The sequence below is a fragment of the Aquarana catesbeiana genome, linkage group LG04, assembly GCF_042186555.1.
Source record: "Aquarana catesbeiana isolate 2022-GZ linkage group LG04, ASM4218655v1, whole genome shotgun sequence".
NCBI lineage: Eukaryota > Metazoa > Chordata > Amphibia > Anura > Ranidae > Aquarana > Aquarana catesbeiana.
In genome coordinates, this window is record NC_133327.1 from 134,987,933 (window position 1) to 135,009,099 (window position 21,167).

Sequence of the window (21,167 nt, forward strand, 5' to 3'; positions counted from 1 at the left end):
TGAATGGTAGCGTTCAAAACATTCACCAATGCAAAGACCAGGATTGTCAGGACAGGAGGAACAATAATAGCGGGTGTCACGCCTATATCCGCGCTTGCTGCAGACACAACATCTTTTTTGGGGGGGTTCGTTGGGTAGGGGTACTCGGGAGGACATAAAGAAAATGCCTCTCATGCAGCCGACTGCATTTGGTTGGAGATGTGAATGGGGGAAGTACGGGCGCTGCAGAAGTGGTGGGTTCCCAGTTAGGATTGGCGAATGCAGCAGGAAGGGCATTATGGGCACGACGGGCCTGTGTTTGTCTTCTTGGTGGCAGCGGGACACTACTTGTGCTTGCCACCTCACCAGCTTGAACTGCACTTATGGGACTCGCCACGTCACCAAGTGTTACTGCAGTGCTGGTTTGACTACGACCGGGGTGTACTAGGCCGCTGGTGCTTGCCAGTTCAATAAAAAGCTACCAAAAAAACTGTTAGCGATTGCAGGGATCAGGCCTGACTCTGGGAACGCTGCAGTTATGCGTTTAGTGTTTTGTAAGTGACAGTGATCGATCGATACTGCACTTGGGTGGGCTGGGCCGGGCGGAGGGGCAAAATGCAGGTGCTAGCAGGTATCTGGGCTGATCCCGCTAACACTGCGTTTTTGGGAACCCTAAACTGCTGGGGACGCTAGTATAGATCTGATCGGACCAGATATTGATCCGTTCAGATACTATACCACTAAGGGAGGTGTACGGTGCGTGCGTGGGTGTTAGCGCTACTGGCGCTAACCTGACGCTGCCTGGGGCTGGTGCTTGCCAGTTCACCAAAATGCTACCAAAAAAACTGTTAGCGATCGCAGGGATCAGGCCTGACTCTGCGAACGCTGCAGTTATGCGTTTAGTGTTTTGTAAGTGACAGTGATCGATCGATACTGCACTTGGGTGGGCTGGGCAGAGGGGCAAAACGCAGGTGCTAGCAAGTATCTGGGCTGATCCCGCTAACACTGCGTTTTTGGGAACCCTAAACTGCTGGGGACGCTAGTATAGATCTGATCGGACCAGATATTGATCCGTTCAGATACTATACCACTAAGGGAGGTGTACGGTGCGTGCGTGGGTGTTAGCGCTACTGGCGCTAACCTGACGCTGCCTGGGGCTGGTGCTTGCCAGTTCACCAAAATGCTACCAAAAAAACTGTTAGCGATCGCAGGGATCAGGCCTGACTCTGCGAACGCTGCAGTTATGCGTTTAGTGTTTTGTAAGTGACAGTGATCGATCGATACTGCACTTGGGTGGGCTGGGCAGAGGGGCAAAACGCAGGTGCTAGCAAGTATCTGGGCTGATCCCGCTAACACTGCGTTTTTGGGAACCCTAAACTGCTGGGGACGCTAGTATAGATCTGATCGGATCAGATATTGATCCGATCAGATACTATACCACTAAGGGAGGCGTATGCTGCGTGCGTGGGTGTTAGCGGTACTGGCGCTAATCTGACGCTGCCTAGGGCGACGCTTATCACCGCCGGGCGATCAGGGGGCTAAACCTTTATTCGGTAATAAACGGCGGGTGCCCTGACACTATAAAAAATAAACAAACTAACCAGCGTCAACCGTAACAGTTATACGGTGATCAGTGGTGAAAGGGTTAACTAGGGGGCCATCAAGGGGTTAAAACATTTATTCGGTAGTATATGGGGGTCCCTGTCGCTATAAAATGCTGACGGCGAACCTAAATATTTACGTCCCTAACTAGCGTCACCAGTGACACTAATACAGCGATCAGAAAAATGATCGCTTAGCGACACTGGTGACAGGGGGTGATCAAGGGGTTAAAACTTTATTAGGGGGGTATCCTAGACCTACAGGGGGCTAATACTAACTGTCCCAACACTGTAACTGTCACAAACTGACACCAATGCAGTAATCAGAAAAAAAAAAAAACTGCTGGTGTCAGTTTGTGACGGGGGGGGGGGGGGGGGGTGATTGGGGGGGGATCGGGGTGTTTTGTGTGCCTGGCATGTTCTACTGTGTTGTGTAGTGTTGTGCACTCACATACCTGTCTTCTTTCCTCGGGCCGGAACGGAAATTACCGAGCCAAGGAGAGATGACATAATTTCCTTTGCTGCTGTTTAGCATACAGCAGCAAAGGAATGATTCGATTAGCCGGCGGCGATCGCGAGGGGGGGGCCACGAACGGATGGCCTCCCCCTCACCTCCGATCGCCGTGGGACAAAGGACGACCGCCTCGGGCACCGGGGGGGGTCCGATCGGACCCCACACCCGCGGAAGGCAAATCACGTACATGTACGTGATTTTGCCTGTCCGTGCCACCTTGCCGACGTACATCGGCGTGAGGCGGTCGTCAAGTGGTTAATACCGCTTTAAGGGCCAGTTCACACCAGATGCAGTTCCGTGCGCTTTTTTTCTGCACTAAAAATGCATGCATTGTGTTTTCCATGTATTCCAATGGCTCTAGTTCACACCATGCAGTCAGTTTCCGGTGCAGAAACTGACCCGAAACTGACTGCATGGTGTAAACTAGAGCCATCAGAATACATGGAAAACACTGTGCATGCATTTTGTACAGAAAAAAAGCGCACAGAACTGCATCTGGTGTGAACTGGCCCTATAATTTACTACTGTTCAGGGGCTCAGGGCTTCAGCACAATGTCAGCTTCCGACAAGAAGTAACAGGAACTATGCGGGAGGCAATTTACAGCACACACTCCTTTTGGTAGGATCATTATTAATGTGGAATGAATGTTCATTGCTAAAGAACATAATTTCTTTTAGTTGTTGTTATGGGTAAGGTTCTGCTTTAAAAATTTCAAAAAACAGTTACATTTCTGGAATGCAGGCATTGCCAACTGTCACATTTGCTTGTGTCCTCAACCAAACTGTTAAACCATCAAATGATTGGTGTTATAACTGATCACATGCGCAGCACCATGGCAGTTGCAGATCAAACAGACACTGAGATGGCAGCTTCCTTGACTGTAAAGAGGGTGTATTTTACGCTTTAGACCCCTTTTACACTGGGGTCTCTTATCTATAGAGCAGGTTAAAGTGGAACTAAAGTTCTGCTGTAAGAAACAGCGAGTAGGCAGGCTTTTATTGCAGAAGAGATATCTCTTCAGCAACCCAATGCCCTCTACCCCGCTCTTCATGGTCTTCTTTGATGCTGTAAAATAAGCTTACAGAGCCATACTGGTCTCTGACTGCAGGGATGATCGGCACCTGCACAAGAGCGACGTCATCTTGTTTAGGCCAATAAAAAAGTCCCAAAGACTGGCACTCAGAAGATGAGGGATCACTGGACAGGTAAAAATTCACCCTTTAGTTCTGTCTTAAAGTGGAACTATAGTCAGAAAATGAAGTCCTGCTAGATCACGTCAGGCTCGCCCCTTTTGCAAGTATAGCTATGTAAAACATTAAAAATAAGTGTCTATACTGTTTAATATCCACTAGTACACTGGCTCACCCTGCTCAGTTGCTCTCTATTTTCAGGAACTGAAAGTAAAGCATTAAGTAAAGCGCCTGAAAGAAGCCCCATCTGCAATCCCAATGTGAAAGCCCGAGTGCTTTCACACTGAGGCGCTGCGCTGGCAGGATGTCAAAAACAAGTCCTGCAAGCATCCTCTTTGCAGCGCTTTAGAAGTGGAGATACACCGCTCCTAAAGAGCCCCTCCTCATTGAAATCCATGGGAAGTGCCTGCAAAACGCCTTTGCAGCAGCAATTTAACCCTTTATTTGGCCACTAGCGGGGGTTAAAAGTGCCCCACTAGCACTTGAAAATCGCTGGTTAAGCGGCGCTTTACCAGCGTTTTTCGGACGCTGGCAGTGTGAAAGGGCTCTTAAGGAGGTCAGCAGATCGGCCTCTACAAATTCGTCAGTTCCTGGAAATAGAGAGCAACTGAGCAGGGTGAGCCAGTGTATTAGTGGATATTAAACAGTATAGACACTTATTTTTAATGTTTTACATAGCTATACTTGCAAAAGGGGCGAGCCTGACGTGATCTAGCAGGACTTCATTTTCTGACTAAAGTTCCACTTTAAGACAGAACTAAAGGGTGAATATTTACCTGTCCAGTGATCCCTCATCTTCTGAGTGCCAGTCTTTGGGCCTTTTTTATTGGCCTAAACAAGATGACGTCGCTCATGTGCAGGTGCCGATCATCCCTGCAGTCAGACCAGTATGGCTCTGTAAGCTTATTTTACAGCATCAAAGAAGACCATGAAGAGCGGGGTAGAGGGCATTGGGTTGCTGAAGAGATATCTCTTCTGCAATAAAAGCCTGCCTACTCGCTGTTTCTTACAGCAGAACTTTAGTTCCACTTTAACCTGCTCTATAGATAAGAGATGTATGTCTGCATTATAAGAAAAAAGGGGGGGGGGGAGGGTACTCCGGGGTGATACAATAATAGCACTGTGGTTGGGGGAGGGGTGATGGAGTCTACACCCAGGTCATGAGATATGATGGTGTGCCACAGATATATGTAGGCAGCATAGTGCATCGCAGGCAGCAGATTCTTCCTGCAGAGGAATTCCTGAGCTACTATTATAAGCACGCTGGCCTACTGTAATGTCTTCAATAAAACTATTAAAGAGGCTTGTCACCCCTGTTTTGTGTTGTTCTCCATTCCCCAATTGCCTGGTTTGCTGAGTTATGCTCAATAATCCCACTCTCAGCCAATCCAGGGGTGTTCTGTAGTGACCCACCACTATCTCACTGGGTCCTGTGCTGTCATCACCTTAGGAGCTGGATGTCTTCTCACCTAGGCGAGAAATGAAAAATTCAAACGTGGGGCTGCGTGCAGGGAAAAATAAAATGTATGTACTACATTCATATTCGGTACGGTAGGTGAAGGGCCACTTAAAAAAAAAAGGGGGGGCCTTTTCTGGCATCTTTTGTTTATATGTAAAAATCAGTATTTTTTTGCTAGAAAATTACTTGGAACCCCCAAACATGTATAATATTTTTTTTTTTTTTTTTAAAGAGGATGACTTGGGAGAATAAAATGGTGGATGTTGCAATTTTTTATATCGCACAGTATTTGCACAGCAGTTTTTCAACCCCCCCCCCAGCTTAATGCTAATGCTTTTTTAATCTTATTGCACAAAAACACAATATAATACCCAATTGTTTGGTAAAATATAAAAGATGATGTTCTGCTGAGAAAATAGATGCCAAACGAGTCATGCTTTAAATTTGCACACGGCCATGCAATGGCGACAAACGACGTGAATGTTACTATCCAAAAGCAATACTTTAAAAGCCTTTACAGGTTATCACTTTAGATCTGGTGCTAGAATTACTGGCCTCAATCGGACGTTCACAGTGAAATCTCTCGTGTGGGGTGATTGCTGTTTGTGCACGTGCGGGACTGACGCATGCGTTCACCTTTTGCACGCGAGTATGTGGGCGCTTTAAAACTTTTTTTTTTTTTTTTTTTTTTTTTTGTGACAGGTACTCTATTCTATTAGACCCCAAATTTCTCCTCTGCCCTTAAAGGCATTTGATCACACCATGATCGGTGATATGCCGACTGTTGGCTCTTTAAAAAAAAAAGTACTGGGATGATTCCTGCAGCTGCAAGCATCATCCTGGTATAAATGCTCAGAATCTAGTGACGTAACGGGATGTCACTGGAGATGAAGGTGCTTGGCAAAAAAGCTAATGTATCAGACATCAAATCCATGCAGGCTCTCCCAGTACACTGGATACATCTGAGCAGCTGTTGAACATGATCTATATAATTTGAAACAAAAATAATCCGCCTTAGTTCCACCCTAAAAAAAAAAAAAAAAAAAAAAAAAAAGTCATGATTGTGCCTAAAAAAAAAAAAAAAAAAAAAATTAAAAAAAATTTGGATATTTATTTATTTTTACTTACCTCTAAATGCCTGTTGCTAGGGGGTCCCTCATAGTCTGCCTCTTCCAGTGCCTGGGCTGTTGACATCACTTCCCCCTCGGCACAGGAAGGGCTCAGCTCTGCTCCCTCCCTCCTGTCAATCATCTGGGTCCCAGGTGACTGAGCGGCCAATCGTGGCGGTGCTCGCGCATGCGCAGAGGGTGCCAGGCTGTGAAGCCACAGCCCGGTGCCCACAGTTGCAATGCCGGCGCCGCTGAACGGAGGGGGAGACGAGTAGGGCTTCTATCACCCGCATCGCTGGACCCTGGGACAGGTAAGTGTCCAATTAGAAGTCAGCAGCTGCAGTATTTGTAGCTGCTGACTTTTAATTTTTTTTTTTTTTTTTTTGATGGGCCCTCCTCTTTAGCCTACACCAGCCATTTGATGGCCTGACAAAGCTGGATTCCAACTTTCTTTTTACTAGAACTGAAAGGAATAATCAGTCCCAGCATATATCATACCTTTGTACCATGTTGCTCTGCTGTCTCAGATCCCCTGATATTCTGGGTTTAGTTGTGGCTCTTTTATCATGTGACACTGTAATCCTGCTCATGGACTCGATCCATTCCACAGCCACTTCCTGCAGCAGCTAGAGCCTGAAACTCTCCCCTTTGTAGTCTTTCAGACTCTGCAAATTATGTAATTTCCCAGCTCTGATGGTGGGTGGGATTGAATACATCCTAGTTAGCATTCAATCTCCCACCCCAGTCACACCTACAGGAAAAGTACAAACCTCCCGAGTCCCACCTCATAGATCACAGCATGTTTTAAGAAGGAAACCCCTTCATACACAGCCTGTTCTAAAAGCTAGCTGTGCTGCTGCCAGGCAGGATTGAATGGCTCACAATTAAAATTCAATCCTGCTCAAATATGCCGACCAGTATGAACAGGGAGAGTCCCGCCCCTCAGATCCCGCCCTCTTAGAGCCCTGCTCTCTGTGAATTGATTCATTTACATATGAAGGAAACACCTTCATAATAACCTCCCATAGCAATTCTTCTGTAGCCTTGCAATAAGCCATTATTCTATTGGCATGCTGTAAGAGAGGAATGAAACGGGAGGAAGTATGACACTTTTCACCACCCACACGAAGACCCAGAAACACCCACAGTAACCCTAGGACTCGCCCACATAAACTCCCAGAACTGGTACAAGTGACTCCCATAGCCCTGAAACCACAGAGGTTAAAAGGATCATGGGACATGTAGTATCAGGACTGGAAACAGGCAGTCAGAGAACTTTGAAATTCATCCAGGAGGAGAAGTGACATCACAGAAACCTGCTTTATACAGCTAAAGGAGGAAAGTTGCACATAAACTGACAGTGTGGCTGGGATTCACTCACATACACTAGAGCTGCACGATTCTGGGAAAAATTAGAATCACAATTTTTTTGCTTAGAGAATAAAGATCACGATTCTCTCACGATTCTCAAAAACATTTTATTTCAAAGATTTACACCCTCTGAGCTGGATGTCGTTTAAACAGCGAGACTTACGTATGCGTTCACTTTTACGGGGATGGGGGGCACTTTAATTTGTTTTTTTTATTTATTGTTTTATTTTTTTATTACTTTAACAATTTTTTTTTTTGAGAGAGAGAGAGAGACATTCATTATATCTATTGAGAGAGGTACATTCATTATATCTATTGAGAGAGAGAGAGAGCATTTGATAATTCTAAAAAAAAAAAAAAAAAAGTAAAACTCACGTTTCCTCAGTGCTGCAGTCACGCTTGTCCCTGGGACTTCTGTGAGGAAGATTACTTACCTGACCAATCACATTCTTCTGCTGAGTGTCGTCAGCACGCTGGCTCCGACGGCTTCCCCTCCGCTCTGAAACAGGGAAAAATGCCGGGGATAACATCGATCAGTGCTCGGCGCACGCTTTTCAGCTCGCAACAGCTTGATGGTCAGAATTGCACAAATCCAGAGTTGCGATCGCGGCGTGCGGAGAATCGCGATAACGATTCTCTGCGATTAATCGTGCAGCACTAACATACACAATTCATCTGTTGTTTTGGGGAGGAAAAGCTGAAGTTCTTTAACCACTTCAGCCCCGCAAGGATTTACCCCCTTCCTGACCAGAGCACTTTTTACAATTTGGCACTGTGTCGCTTTAACTGCTAATTGCGCGGTCATGCAATGCTGTACCCAAACGAAATTTGCGTCCTTTTCTTCCCACAAATAGAGCTTTCTTTTGATGGTATTTGGTCACCTCTGCCGTTTTTTATTTTTTGCGCTATACACGGAAAAAGACCGAAAATTTTGAAAAAAAATGATATTTTCTACTTTTTGTTATAAAAAAAAATCCAATAAACTCAATTTTAGTCATACATTTAGGCCAAAATGTATTCGGCCACATGTCTTTGGTAAAAAAAAAAGTCAATAAGTGTATATTTATTGGTTTGTGCAAAAGTTATAGCGCCTACAAACTAGGGTACATTTTCTGGAATTTACACAGCCTTTAATTTATGACTGCCTATGTCATTTCTTGAGGTGCTAAAATGGCAGGGCGGTACAAAACCCCCACAAATGACCCCATTTTGGAAAGTAGACACCCCAAGGAAATTGCTGAGAGGCATGTTGAGCCCATTGAATATTCATTTTTTTTGTCCCAAGTGATTGAATAATGACAAAAAAAAAAAATTACAAAAAGTTGTCACTAAATGATATATTGCTCACACAGGCCATGGGCATATGTGGAATTGCACCCCAAAATATATTCAGCTGCTTCTCCTGAGTATGGGGATACCACATGTGTGGGACTTTTTGGGAGCCTAGCCGCGTACAGGGCCCCGAAAACCAAGCACCGCCTTCAGGATTTCTAAGGGCGTAAATTTTTGATTTCACTCTTCACTGCCTATCACAGTTTCGGAGGCCATGGAATGCCCAGGTGGCACAAGCCCCCCCCCCCCCCCCCCAATGACCCCATTTTGGAAAGTAGACACCCCAAGCTATTTGCTGAGAGGCATGGTGAGTATTTTGCAGCTCTCATTTGTTTTTGAAAATGAAGAAAGACAAGAAAAAATTTTTTTTTTTTTTTTTTTTTTTTCAATTTTCAAAACTTTGTGACAAAAAGTGAGGTCTGCAAAATACTCACTATGCATCTCAGCAAATAGCTTGGGGTGTCTACTTTCCAAAATGGGGTCATTTGGGGGGTTTTTTTGCCACCTGGGCATTCCATGGCCTCCGAAACTGTGATAGGCAGTGAAGAGTGAAATCAAAAATTTACGCCCTTGGAAAGCCTGAAGGCGGTGCTTGGTTTTCGGGGTCCCGTGCGCGTCTAGGCTCCCAAAAAGTCTCACATGTGGTATCCCCGTACTCAGGAGAAGCAACAGAATGTATTTTGGGGTGTAATTTCACATATTCCCATGGCATGTTTGAGCAATATATCATTTAGTGACAACTTTGTGCAAAAAAAAAAAAAAAAAAAATTGTCTCTTTCCCGCAACTTGTGTCGCAATATAAAATATTCCATGGACTCGACATGCCTCTCAGCAAATAGCTTGGGGTGTCTACCTTCCAAAATGGGGTCATTTGGGGGGGGTTTGAACTGTCCTGGCATTTTATGCACAACATTTAGAAGCTTATGTCACACATCACTCACTCTTCTAACCACTTGAAGACAAAGCCCTTTCTGACACTCATTGTTTACATGAAAAAGTTATTTTTTTTTGCAAAAAAATTACTTTGAACCCCCAAACATTATATATATTTTTTTTAAAGCAAATGCCCTACAGATTAAAATGGTGGGTGTTTCATTTTTTTTTTCACACAGTATTTGCGCAGCGATTTTTCAAACGCATTTTTTGGGGAAAAAACACGCTTTTAAATTTTAATGCACTAAAACACACTATATTGGCCAAATGTTTGATGAAATAAAAAAGATGATCTTAGGCCGAGTACATGGATACCAAACATGACATGCTTTAAAATTGCGCACAAACGTGCAGTGGCAACAAAATTAATACATTTTTAAAAGCCTTTACAGGTTACCACTTTAAATTTACAGAGGAGGTCTACTGCTAAAAATACTGCCCTCGATCTGACCTTCGCGGTGATACCTCACATGCATGGTGCAATTGCTGTTTACATTTGACGCCAGACCGACGCTTGCGTTCGCCTTAGCGCGAGAGCAGGGGGGACAGGGGTGCTTTTTTTTTTTTTTTTTTTATTATTTTTTTTTTAATCTTATTTTTAAGCATATATATATATATATATATATATAATATAATTTTTTTTTTTTAAATCATTTTTATTGTTATCTCAGGAAATGTAAATATTCCCTATGATAGCAATAGGTAGTGACCGGTACTCTTTTTTTGAAAAAATTGGGGTCTATTAGACCCTAGATTTCTCCTCTGCCCTCAAAGCATCTGACCACACCAAGATCGGTGTGATAAAATGCTTCCCCAATTTCCCAATGGCGCTGTTTACATCCGGCGAAATCTAAGTCATGAAATGCTCGTAGCTTCCGGTTTCTTAGGCCATAGAGCTGTTTGGAGCCACTCTGGTCTCTGATCAGCTCTATGGTCAGCCTACTGAATCACCGGCTGCATTCTCAGTTTCCCTGTTGAGACAGGAGAGCCAGAGAAAAACACGGAAGACGGTGGGGGGGGCATTCCCTCCCACTGCTTCTAAAAGCAGTCTAGAGGCTAAGTAGCCGCTAGGATTGCTTTTACATGAAAGCCCACCGCTGGCTGAAAAGAATGATACCAAGATGATACCTAAACCTGCAGGCATCATTCTGGTATAACCACTCAAAGCCGTGAATGGCGTACCTGAAGACAAAAAAATGGTTAACAATAAAGCACAGTAAACGGTAAAGTATAAAAAATTGCATACCTGAAAAGCAAACATGATAAAACATAATAACAATAAAACATTGCAGAATAGAATACAGTAAAAAAGAGCAGAACAATAGAGAGAGAATAGAGAGAGAGAGAGAGAGAGAACAGTAAAACGACAACTATTTTTTTTCATTTTATATTTTTGTTTGGTTTTTTTTTTTTTTTTACACTTTTTTTTTTGTAACTGTAACTTTTATAACTGTAACCGGTTCCAGGTTCGGGTCTCTCAAAATGCGATGGCATCTTGGGAGACCCTGTGAAAGTGTGCCTAGTCTGTGCAATGCTGTACCCTACGCTAATACTCAACTAGTGAATGGTAGCGTTCAAAACATTCACCAATGCAAAGATCAAGATAGGAGGGACAATAATAGCGGGTGTCACGCCTATATCTGCGCTTGCTGCAGACACGACATCTTTTTTGGGGGGGGTTCGTTGGGTAGGGGTACTCGGGAGGACATAAAGAAAATGCCTCTCATGCAGCCGACTGCATTTGCTTGGGGATGTGAATGGGGGAAGTACGGGCGCTGCAGAAGCGGTGGGTTCCCAATTAGGATTGGCGAATGCAGCAGGAAGGGCATTATGGGCACGACGGGCCTGTGTTTGTCTTTTTGGTGGCAGCGGGACACTACTTGTGCTTGCCACCTCACCAGCTTGAACTGCACTTATGGGACTCGCCACGTCACCAAGTGTTACTGCAGTGCTGGTTTGACTACGACCGGGGTGTACTAGGCCGCTGGCGCTTGCCAGTTCACCAAAACGCTACCAAAAAAACTGTTAGCGATCGCAGGGATCAGGCCTGACTCTGCGAAGCTGCATTTATGTGTTTAGTGTTTTGTAAGTGACAGTGATCGACCGATACTGCACTTGGGTGGGCTGGGCCGGGCGGAGGGGCAAAACGCAGGTGCTAGCAGATATCTGGGCTGATCCCGCTAACACTGCGTTTTTGGGAACCCTAAACTGCTGGGGACGCTAGTATAGATCTGATCGGATCAGATACTATACCACTAAGGGAGGCGTATGCTGCGTGCGTGGGTGTTAGCAGTACTATCTGACGCTGCCTGGGGCGACACATATCACCGCCGGGTGATCAGGGGGCTAAACCTTTATTCTGTAATAAACGGTGGGTGCCCTGACACTATAAAAAATAAACGAACTAACCAGCGTCACCCGTAGCGGGTTATACGGTGATCAGTGGTGAAAGGGTTAACTAGGGGGCAATCAAGGGATTAAAACCTTTATTCGATAGTATATGGGGGTCCCTGTCGCTATAAAACGCTGACGGCGAACCTAAATATTTACCTCCCTAACTAACATCACCAGCGACACTAATACAGCGATCAGAAAAATGATCGCTTAGCGACACTGGTGACGGGGGGGTGATCAAGGGGTTAAAACTTTATTAGGGGGGGTTAGGGGGGTATCCTAGACCTAAAGGGGGGTAATACTCACTGCCCTAACACACTAACTGTCACAAACTGACACCATGCAGTAATCTGAAAAAAAAAAAAAACTGCTTGGTGTCAGTATGACGGGGGGGAGGGGTGATTGGGGGGGGGTCGGGGGTGTTATGTGTGCCTGGCATGTTCTACTGTGTGTGTTGTGCAACTCACTCAGATGACTTCTCTCCTCGGCGCCGTAACGGAAACTGCCGAGCCGAGGAGAGATGACATCACATCCTCTGCCTCTGTGTACTACACAGAGAGGCAGGGGAAGATTCTGATTCGCTGGGAGCGATCGCAAGGGGGGGGGGGGCCACGAATGGATGGCCTCCCCCTCATCACTGAACGCTCCCAGACCAAAGCCGACCGCCTCGGGCACCGGGGGGGGGGGGTCCGATCAGACCCCGCCCGCGGGAAGGCAATCAGGTACGTGATTTTGCCTGCCCGTGCCATTCTGCAGACGTATATCTGCGTGAGGCGGTCGGCAAGTGGTTAAGATGAGTACACAAGCAACCGTGACAGCTATCATTCACGGCATGTAACTGTTTTGGGTTTAAAGTGGAACTTAATGCCCCAAAATACTCGCCTCCATATTCTAGTAATGTGAGGAACGCATGCTGAGCTGTGCAAGTGCAACTCGGTATACATTCAGTAGAAAACTGCAAGCAGGCAGGTAAGTGTTTTAGGGATGATTCTCACCATGCCCACACAAGAACATGCTGTGCGATTCACATGCAGTTCTGTGCGGTGCAATTTCAGCCCATTCATTCTGAATAGGCTAAAATCACGCCACACCTTTTAGAAACTCGCTGCAACCAGATCACATGGTTCTTTTGTACCATGCAATCTGGTGCGGGCAGATGCACTGCTTTTGCGACCTGCATTTGGGGTATCATGAATTTATTATGGGCACCTGCTGCAGATCGCAAATGGACTGCGTTTTGAATGGTGGGAACCGGCCCCTATTGTAGAAGAGACATAGTATGTTTTCGGCAATAAACAGCTGCATGCTTAGAATTTTTCAGTTATATGTTTAGTTATGCTTTAAATTGGAACTAAAACCCTCAATTTAACGGTTTTCCAAAACCGTTACTTTCAAGGTTTGTCATGAATGATAACCATTGTAGTTATCAGTTTGCTTATGTAAGGCCAGCCATACACGGAGCAAATTCTTTCTGGCAACCACCGGTTGCCCAATCAATCAACTTGGTGCATTCAGCCTGCTCGTTCAACCGCTTGCCGACCGCCTCACGCACAAATACTGCTGCAGAAGGGCTCGTACAGGCAAAATCACGTACCTGTACGTTGCCCTTTAAGAGGCGGCCAGCTGGTGCTCGCGCCCGCGGCAAGCTCCGTGAGTCGGGTCCCGCGGACTCGATCGCCGCGGGCATACACGCGAACGCCTCACGGGGAGAAAGAACGGGGAGATGCTGATGTAAACAGCATCTCCCCGTTCTGCCTAGTGACAGTGTCACTCGATCTCTGCTCCCTGTCATCGGAGCAGAGATCAGTGACGTCACACTCTCAGCCCATCCCCCTGACAGTAATCACTCCCTAGTACTGATTTAACCCCTCCCCGCCCCCTAGTGGTTAACCTCTTCACTGCCAGTGTCATTTACACAGAAATCGGTGCATTTTTATAGCACTGATTGCTGTATAAATGACAATGGTCCCAAAAATGTCCGATGTGTCCGCCATAATGTCACAGTCATGATAAAAATCGCTGATCACCGCCATTTAAAAAAATAAATAAATTATTAATAAAAATGCCAAAAAACTATCCCCTATTTTGTAAACGCTATAAATTTTGCTCAAACTGATCAATAATCGCTTTATTGCGATTTTTTTTTTTTTTTTTTTTTTTTTTTTACCAAAAATATGTAGAAGAATACGTATCGGCCTAAACTGAGGAAAAAAAATTGTTTTTTTTATATATTTTTGGGGGATATTTATTATAGCAAAAAGTAAAAAATAATGCGTTTTTTTTCAAAATTGTCGCTCTATTTTTGTTTATAGCGCAAAAAATAAAAACCACAGAAGTGATCAAATACCACCAAAAGAAAGCTCTATTTGTGGGAAAAAAAGGACATCAATTTTGTTTGGGTACAACGTCACACGACCTCGCAATTGTCAGTTAAAGCGACGCAGTGCCGAATCACAAAAAGTGCTCTGGTCAGGAAGGGGGTAAGTTCTTCTGGGGCTGAAGTGGTTAAAGGTTCGACTCTCGGCCAGTTCCTGCCTTTATTCTTAGCGCTCAACTGAACTGTCAAGCCACCAAGTGGCCGGTGTCATAGCTAATCATGTGTAGTACCATAAAAACTTCAGATCAGAGGCTAAGGTGGCAGCTTCCTTAGCTATAAAGGATAGGAGGGTTTTGTTCCATTTTGCACTGGTCATGTGCATTACAGTTTCTCTTAGTCAGCCACACAACTAGAAAAATCACTTGATTTTCCCCATCCACACTGAATAGTATGGATAGATGAATCTGCAATGCCATCTACAGCACCTGCACCTGTTAGAATCCCCAAACAGTGACCGCATCTTAATGCAATCGCTGTTTAACCGAACAGGTAATCTAAAAGGTTGTGGAAATGGATGACCAGTAGACAGGCATCTCTTAAATACTTTTATACTACTCTTTATTTTGGATTGTTAAAAATAACTATTGCTTGTATTGTTATTACAGTACTGAGAGGTATAAAAGTGCCATGACCATAGATCTCCTTTAACCCCTAGGCGCCGACCGCTCACAAATATGCAGCCTTTTGCCGGCCGGGCCCTAGGGCCAAAGGGGGTCGCATATTTGCATGCATTAGCGCCGATAGAGCTGTGCCGAGAGCACGCGCCCTTCGCACTTCCAGCACAGTGACCAGTGGCTCACGAAAAGCACCCGATCTGGAGTTTTTCGATCGCCGTGACTTCCAATCAGGGCTGTCACATGGTCACCAGCCCCACCTCCCGGAATGCCAAACCCCTTAAAGGTTTAACCCCTTTCTAGCTGTCTGAGGCTGTGTTAAAGCGGCGTTCCACCCAAAAATGGAACTTCTGCTTTAAGGGAGGCTGACCCCTGACATGCCACATTTAGCATGTAATTTTTTTTGGGGGGGGGAGCGGAAACACTCTTTTTTAGAAGGTTCCAGCTCCCACTTCCTCCTGGGGCGCCTGAAGGAAGATCACCTCTCCCCCCTCCCTCTTGACAATCATCTGGGACACATCCCAGGTCCCAGATGATTGCCTGGCCAGTCACAGCACGGCATGTGCAGTGCGTGCCCGGTTGTGAAGCCACAGCCGGGCGCCCACAGTGCCAATGTCGGCGCCAAAGAGAGGAGGGGGAGACAAGCATTGCATTCGTTCCCCGCTGGACCGTGGGACAGGTTAGTGTCAGATTATTAAAAGTCAACAATTGCAGTATTTGTAGCTGCTGACTTTTTTAATTTTTTTTTTTTTTCGGCGGAACTCCGCTTTTAAGTAAAATTGTGATAGAAAGTCTTCCCAATTGAGCTACAGAGAAAGGTGCACATTAAAAATATCCCAGTTCATGAAATTTCACTTTCTCTGCCGGTAACTGCATTGTCACCAGTACAGAAAAGAAATGATAATAAATCTCCACATAGATTGATTTGTGCCATGATTGGATAAGTATGTTCTAAAGCCTATCCAAACAAAAATAATATAATACAATTTACCAGTCTTTAGATGTGGTGGTTGCAGTAGTTTTTAGGCTGAGAACATTTTCATCAAGTACAGAAAATGCCATGTCATTGTCACATCCTGAGCTGAAAAGAAAGCATTAGCTATGTTATCTTTCTTGTGGAAACCACAAATCCCACCAATCTACCATAAAATGGAAATGGGCAAGGGCAGACAAATACACAACAAATGCACAACAGTTGTGCCTGTTCAAAAGATGAAGTGGAGATATGTGTTTATTATTATTATAGTGTTATTGGCAGGATCACCAGGTGAAAGTAAAAAGGGGAAAGCTTGAATAAACGAATACAGCAACCACATTGGAGGACTGGTAAGCTGCAATGCATTAGATTCAATTTTTGGGGTTCAGATACGCTTTGTCAGTTACATTAAACATACTGTATATATTGAAAAATTAAAATTTGTATTTTATAACCCAGTTTAGAGATTTTGCATTAAGGTAATCAATGTTTTTCAGCCCCAGCTGGACCCTCTCCTGAAACAAGATCTCCAAATGGCAACTCCAGTGGCAAACGCAAAGCAGAAACCAGTGACTTGGACACGTCTGAGGGCAAACACCAGGAAAAGAAAGTTTGTAAAGGTTTTCACACAACTTAAACTGCACATGGCGTCTGTGTGTAAAAATGACTGCCTTATCTGTGTTTGTCAATCACACAATTGCAATTAAATTGGGTGCTACATCATTATGCTATCATTAAAGCTGAACTTCAGAAATATGAAATGACTTCCCTGGTAGTGGGGCTCCTCCAAAGGTTTAAGTGCTCATTTTTAAAGTAGGGTACCAGTAAAAAGTAGCTTTAGTTAGCTTATCTCTGGCTATCCCGGCAGTCTGAGCTCTGGGTTGTGAGCCGGCCCTGGGTGTCCTCATTTACAATTCAGGACTGATGATCTTGTATTATATATGATGACGTCACAGTTGCAACCACTAGTCAGATTGCTGAAGGGAAGAGGCTTTGGGAGAATGGTCGCATGGAAGGAGGAGCCTGTGGAAGTGGGAGATGAGCTAAATAAATGTCTAGTAGTAGTCTCATGTAACCTGACTTGTTCTGTAATGTTGAAGATGGGTTTTTTTTTAGCTTGTTCATAAATGCTGCTACTGGATATATCATGACCTGGATAAATGAGAACCTTCACCTGTAAGCTAATCTGCTTGTTACTGGTACTCCAGGCAGAAACGAGCATTTAAGGTGGTTTGTAAACCCACGAACAAAAAAACCTGCAAGACAAAGGCATAATGAGCTAGTATGCATAACATACTAGCTCATTATGAATCACTTTAAATCGAAGCCCCCACAGCAGTCCTCGTACACTGCTCCGGCCGGCAACATCGCTCCCGGAGTTACTTCCGGGTAGCGCAGCCTCTGGCGCTGTGATTGGCTGGAGCCTTGGTGATGTCACTCCCGCCAGTAACGGCACACTCACTGAAGCAGCGGCACGTACGTGCCATTGCTTCAGTGCGCATGTGCCGCTGACGTCAGCACATGCAGATACAGGGGATATCTCCTAAACTCTGCAGGTTTGAGATATCCGGGGTTGCTACAGCTAAGCCTTATTATAGGCTTACCTGTAGCAAAAAGTGGTTGTAAAGGGTTTACAACCACTTTAATCTTTTGTAGTGCAGTCTTATTTTTCCCAAGGCGTCTTTCAGGACAGCACCTGAGAGATAGTGACTCCACCCACCGGAAACAGGAAACACCTTCTTCCTCCAAACTTTAAAGGGAGGCGCCTCCCTACCATACCTCAGTTTTTGTGTTTCCTCCGGCCCGGAGGGAACATCTTTTTGAAGGGGAGTCAAGGTCTCTCAGATGCCTGGGAGACAGGGCTTCTTTTTCATTTTTTCCTCCTTTTTGGAGACCCGCTGTCCTCCCGGCCTACCCAAGCCTTGGCAGCGGTAGCAATCGGGCTCCTCTTCCCCTCCTGGTGCTCGGGGAGAGCCGTAGACCCGGTGATCCGCGCGGTCATAGGAGCGGCGGTGCGCGTGCGCCGCCGCCATGTTTTTTTGGCCGGCAGGCGCGGCGGAAGTGACAAGGCGGGTCACTGGGTCAGCAGAAGCGTCATTTCCGGCGTGGATGCGAGAGGGGAGGAGGGAGGACAGGAACTGGCGCCTACTTCCGCTTCCGGTCCGGTGCAGATGCACTATGGGAGTCCGGAAGCGGCATATGAAGCCACAGGTGGAGAGCTGCACACCAGAGATGGAGGACTCAGCGTCTGCAGCGGTGGGGACAGGCACAGGCGCCAGTAAAGCTCAGGTAGGAGCAGCAGTTTAAGTCTGCCTTTCTTCCTTTTCCTGGGTTTGGTCTATTTTCTTTTTTCTTACCCCCTAGTGGCAAGGGGCCTGTCTGGGCACTGGAGGCTGACTGGTTTCTTCTTAGTGCACCTGTGGGTGATTCTTGTGTAGCTGAGACCGGGTCTCACTAAAAGGTCCCCTGGTTTTTTTCCCTTTTTTGTTTTTTCTCTCACAGGCTAAAAGCTCTGACCCAAAAAAGAGATGTCCTTCTTGCAGGGCCAAAATGGGAGAAAATTGGAAAAAAGTCTTATGCAGTACATGCATCACTTCTTTAGTTAAGGAGGAATCAGCTTCGGTTTGTGATGATCTGGTTGCCTCTGTAAAGAAGGAACTATACGCCACGATTCAGACTTTTCGTGACTCTTTAGTTAATCCAGCTGCTAGTCAGCCATCCACTTCTGAGGCTTCCCAGGGTTCTATTTCTTTCCCCATGGTAGAAGTTTTACCTGAAGGCCCCCCTATCAGGGAAGAGCAGTCCCCTACTCCTTCCGTTAAGGATTCGGAGGAGGAGGGTGAGGAAGCGGAGGTGGCTCCTTCCAAATTTAAGCTTTCCCTAGAGGAGGTAGACGGACTCCTTAAGGCTATCCATGTTACACTTGGCTTAAGTGAGGAAAAGAAGGAGTTATCTCTTCATGACCGCATGTATGCAGGGTTAAATGAGCCTAAGGGGCGAACATTTCCAGTTCATTCGGTCATTTCTGACGCCATTACTAAAGAATGGCAAGATCCAGAGAAAAAGCCCTTTTTTTCCAGAGCCCACAAAAGGCGCTTCCCTTTTGAGGAGGACCCTTCTGCGGTGTGGAATAAGGTGCCCAGGTTGGATGCGGCCTTTTCACAGGTCTCAAGGTCCACAGACCTGTCTTTTGAAGACATGGGTGTTCTAAGGGATCCAATGGACAAACGCATGGATCTTTTGCTCAAAAGATCATGGCAATCAATCATGAGCAATTTAAAACCAGCAATGGCCACAACCTGTGTAGCCAGGAATCTGGAATACTGGGTGAACCAACTTAGATCTCATATAGTGGCAGATTCCCCCAAGCAGGAGATCTTAGATTCCTTTCCTACCCTGATTTCTGCGGTTGCTTATATTGCTGATGCTTCGGCTGAAGCTATCAAGATGTCAGCTAGGTCTGCAGCTTTAGCAAATGCTGCGAGAAGAGCTTTATGGCTAAAAACCTGGCCAGGTGATACAGCTTCAAAGAGTAAACTTTGTGGTATCCCCTTTTCAGGTGACCTTCTTTTTGGCCCAGATCTAGATAATATCCTAGACAGAACTGCCGATAAGAAGAAGTCCTTTCCGGTCAAAAAGAAAAAGCAGACCCCAAAACGTCTTTTTCGACCTCAAAAAACTCAGCAGCAACAGCAGGAAAGTAAGTTTCAGGGCAGGAGGAAAAATTGGTCTGCGCAAAAGGCGAAGGGCAAAGGTGGAATTCTCTTCCGTCCTCCTTCACAGGCCGAAAACTCACAATGACTCATCTCTGCGGGTCGGCGGAAGATTACGAGAGTTTCTTCCGCAGTGGTCAGTGATAACTACAAATCAGTTTATTCTGACCACTCTCTCGCAGGGTTATACTCTCGAGTTCGCCAGAAGCCCCCCAAGAAGGTTTCTGGTAACAAATGCTCCTCGAGATCCAATGAGGGCCCTGGCCATGAAATCCTCTCTGGAGGAACTAATGCAACAGGGTGTAGTAATCCCGGTGCCACCAGAGGAATGGCACGAGGGCTTCTATTCACATGTCTTCCTGGTAAAAAAACCAACAGGAAGATTTCGTTTAATTCTAAATTTAAAGCCACTAAACAGAGCCATCAAATACAGAAGGTTCAGGATGGACTCAATTTTCACCGCCAGAAATATTCTGACTCCAGGTTGTTTCATGGCGTCAGTGGATTTAAAAGATGCATACCTGCATATTCCAATCTCATCCCAGTCCCAGGGGTTTCTCAGGTTGGCGGTAAGGTTGGAAGGCAGAATTCAGCATCTGCAATTCAGAGCCCTACCCTTCGGGCTATCATCCGCACCCCGAATTTTTACCAAAGTAATGGCAGAGGCCCTAGCTCCGCTGCGTCTTCAGGGAATCGCAGTAATTCCTTACTTAGACGATCTGCTATTTTTCGCCCCCTCAAGAGAGGAGCTGAGGAGCAATTTAAGCAGAGCATGCAGCCATTTGGAGTCTCTAGGTTGGATCCTAAATCTCCAAAAATCTTCCCTGGAACCATCTCAGGAGATTCGGTTTCTAGGGTATATAATAAATTCGGTAAGCCAAAAAATTTTTCTTCCTTCAGAGAAGAAAGGAAAAATCCAGGATACAGTGTCTTTTTTGCAGACCAACCAGCAGCTGACGGTAAGATTGGTCATGTCAGCCCTGGGGGTTCTGACTTCGTCAATGCCAGCTGTTCAGTGGGCAAGACTACACTTCAGACATCTGCAGGCTTTTCTTCTGAGATCTTGGGATCACAATTTAGAATCCCTGGACTCAGAGGTAAGAGTTCCAACCCAAGTGAAGAGGTCACTATGGTGGTGGAAAAGGCAGGATATCCTATCGGAGGGGTTGGTCTGGGCCTTTCCAATCGAAAAAAGGCTGACAACCGATGCCAGTTCCTGGGGTTGGGGAGCCCACCTAGAAAAAGGTTTCACTCAGGGAAACTGGTCCAGGAAAGAGGCGACCAAGTCCTCAAACTGGAGAGAGCTCAAGGCGATCGACTTGGCTCTGAGGTCATTTGCTCAGGGGCTTCAGGCCCAGCATGTTCAAATACTAACAGACAATGCCACGGCAGTGGCTTACATAAACAGGCAGGGAGGTACAAGGAGCAAATCGCTGCAAGTACTAGCCATGAGCATTCTCCGTTGGGCAGAAGGACACTTGCTGTCGTTATCAGCAGTCCATCTAAAGGGATCCCTGAACGGAGTGGCGGATTTCCTGAGCAGAAACCCCATTCGGGAAGCAGAATGGTCGCTGAACCCAGAGGTTTTCGCCATGATTGTCGAG

The 21,167-nt window shown here is 45.7% G+C and overlaps 1 protein-coding gene across 2 annotated transcripts in view; it reads left to right on the forward strand.

The window, feature by feature from the left end:
• The window catches only part of ILKAP (ILK associated serine/threonine phosphatase), a 90,638-nt gene that overhangs the window by 11,958 nt on the left and 57,513 nt on the right, over positions 1-21,167 (forward strand). The window contains exon 2 of one of the 2 annotated variants that reach the window (XM_073625692.1): positions 16,348-16,470. In XM_073625692.1, coding sequence (XP_073481793.1) covers positions 16,348-16,470 — 123 coding nt within the window. The remainder of the gene's footprint in view (positions 1-16,347; positions 16,471-21,167) is intronic. The other variant, XM_073625693.1, reaches the window with a different exon arrangement.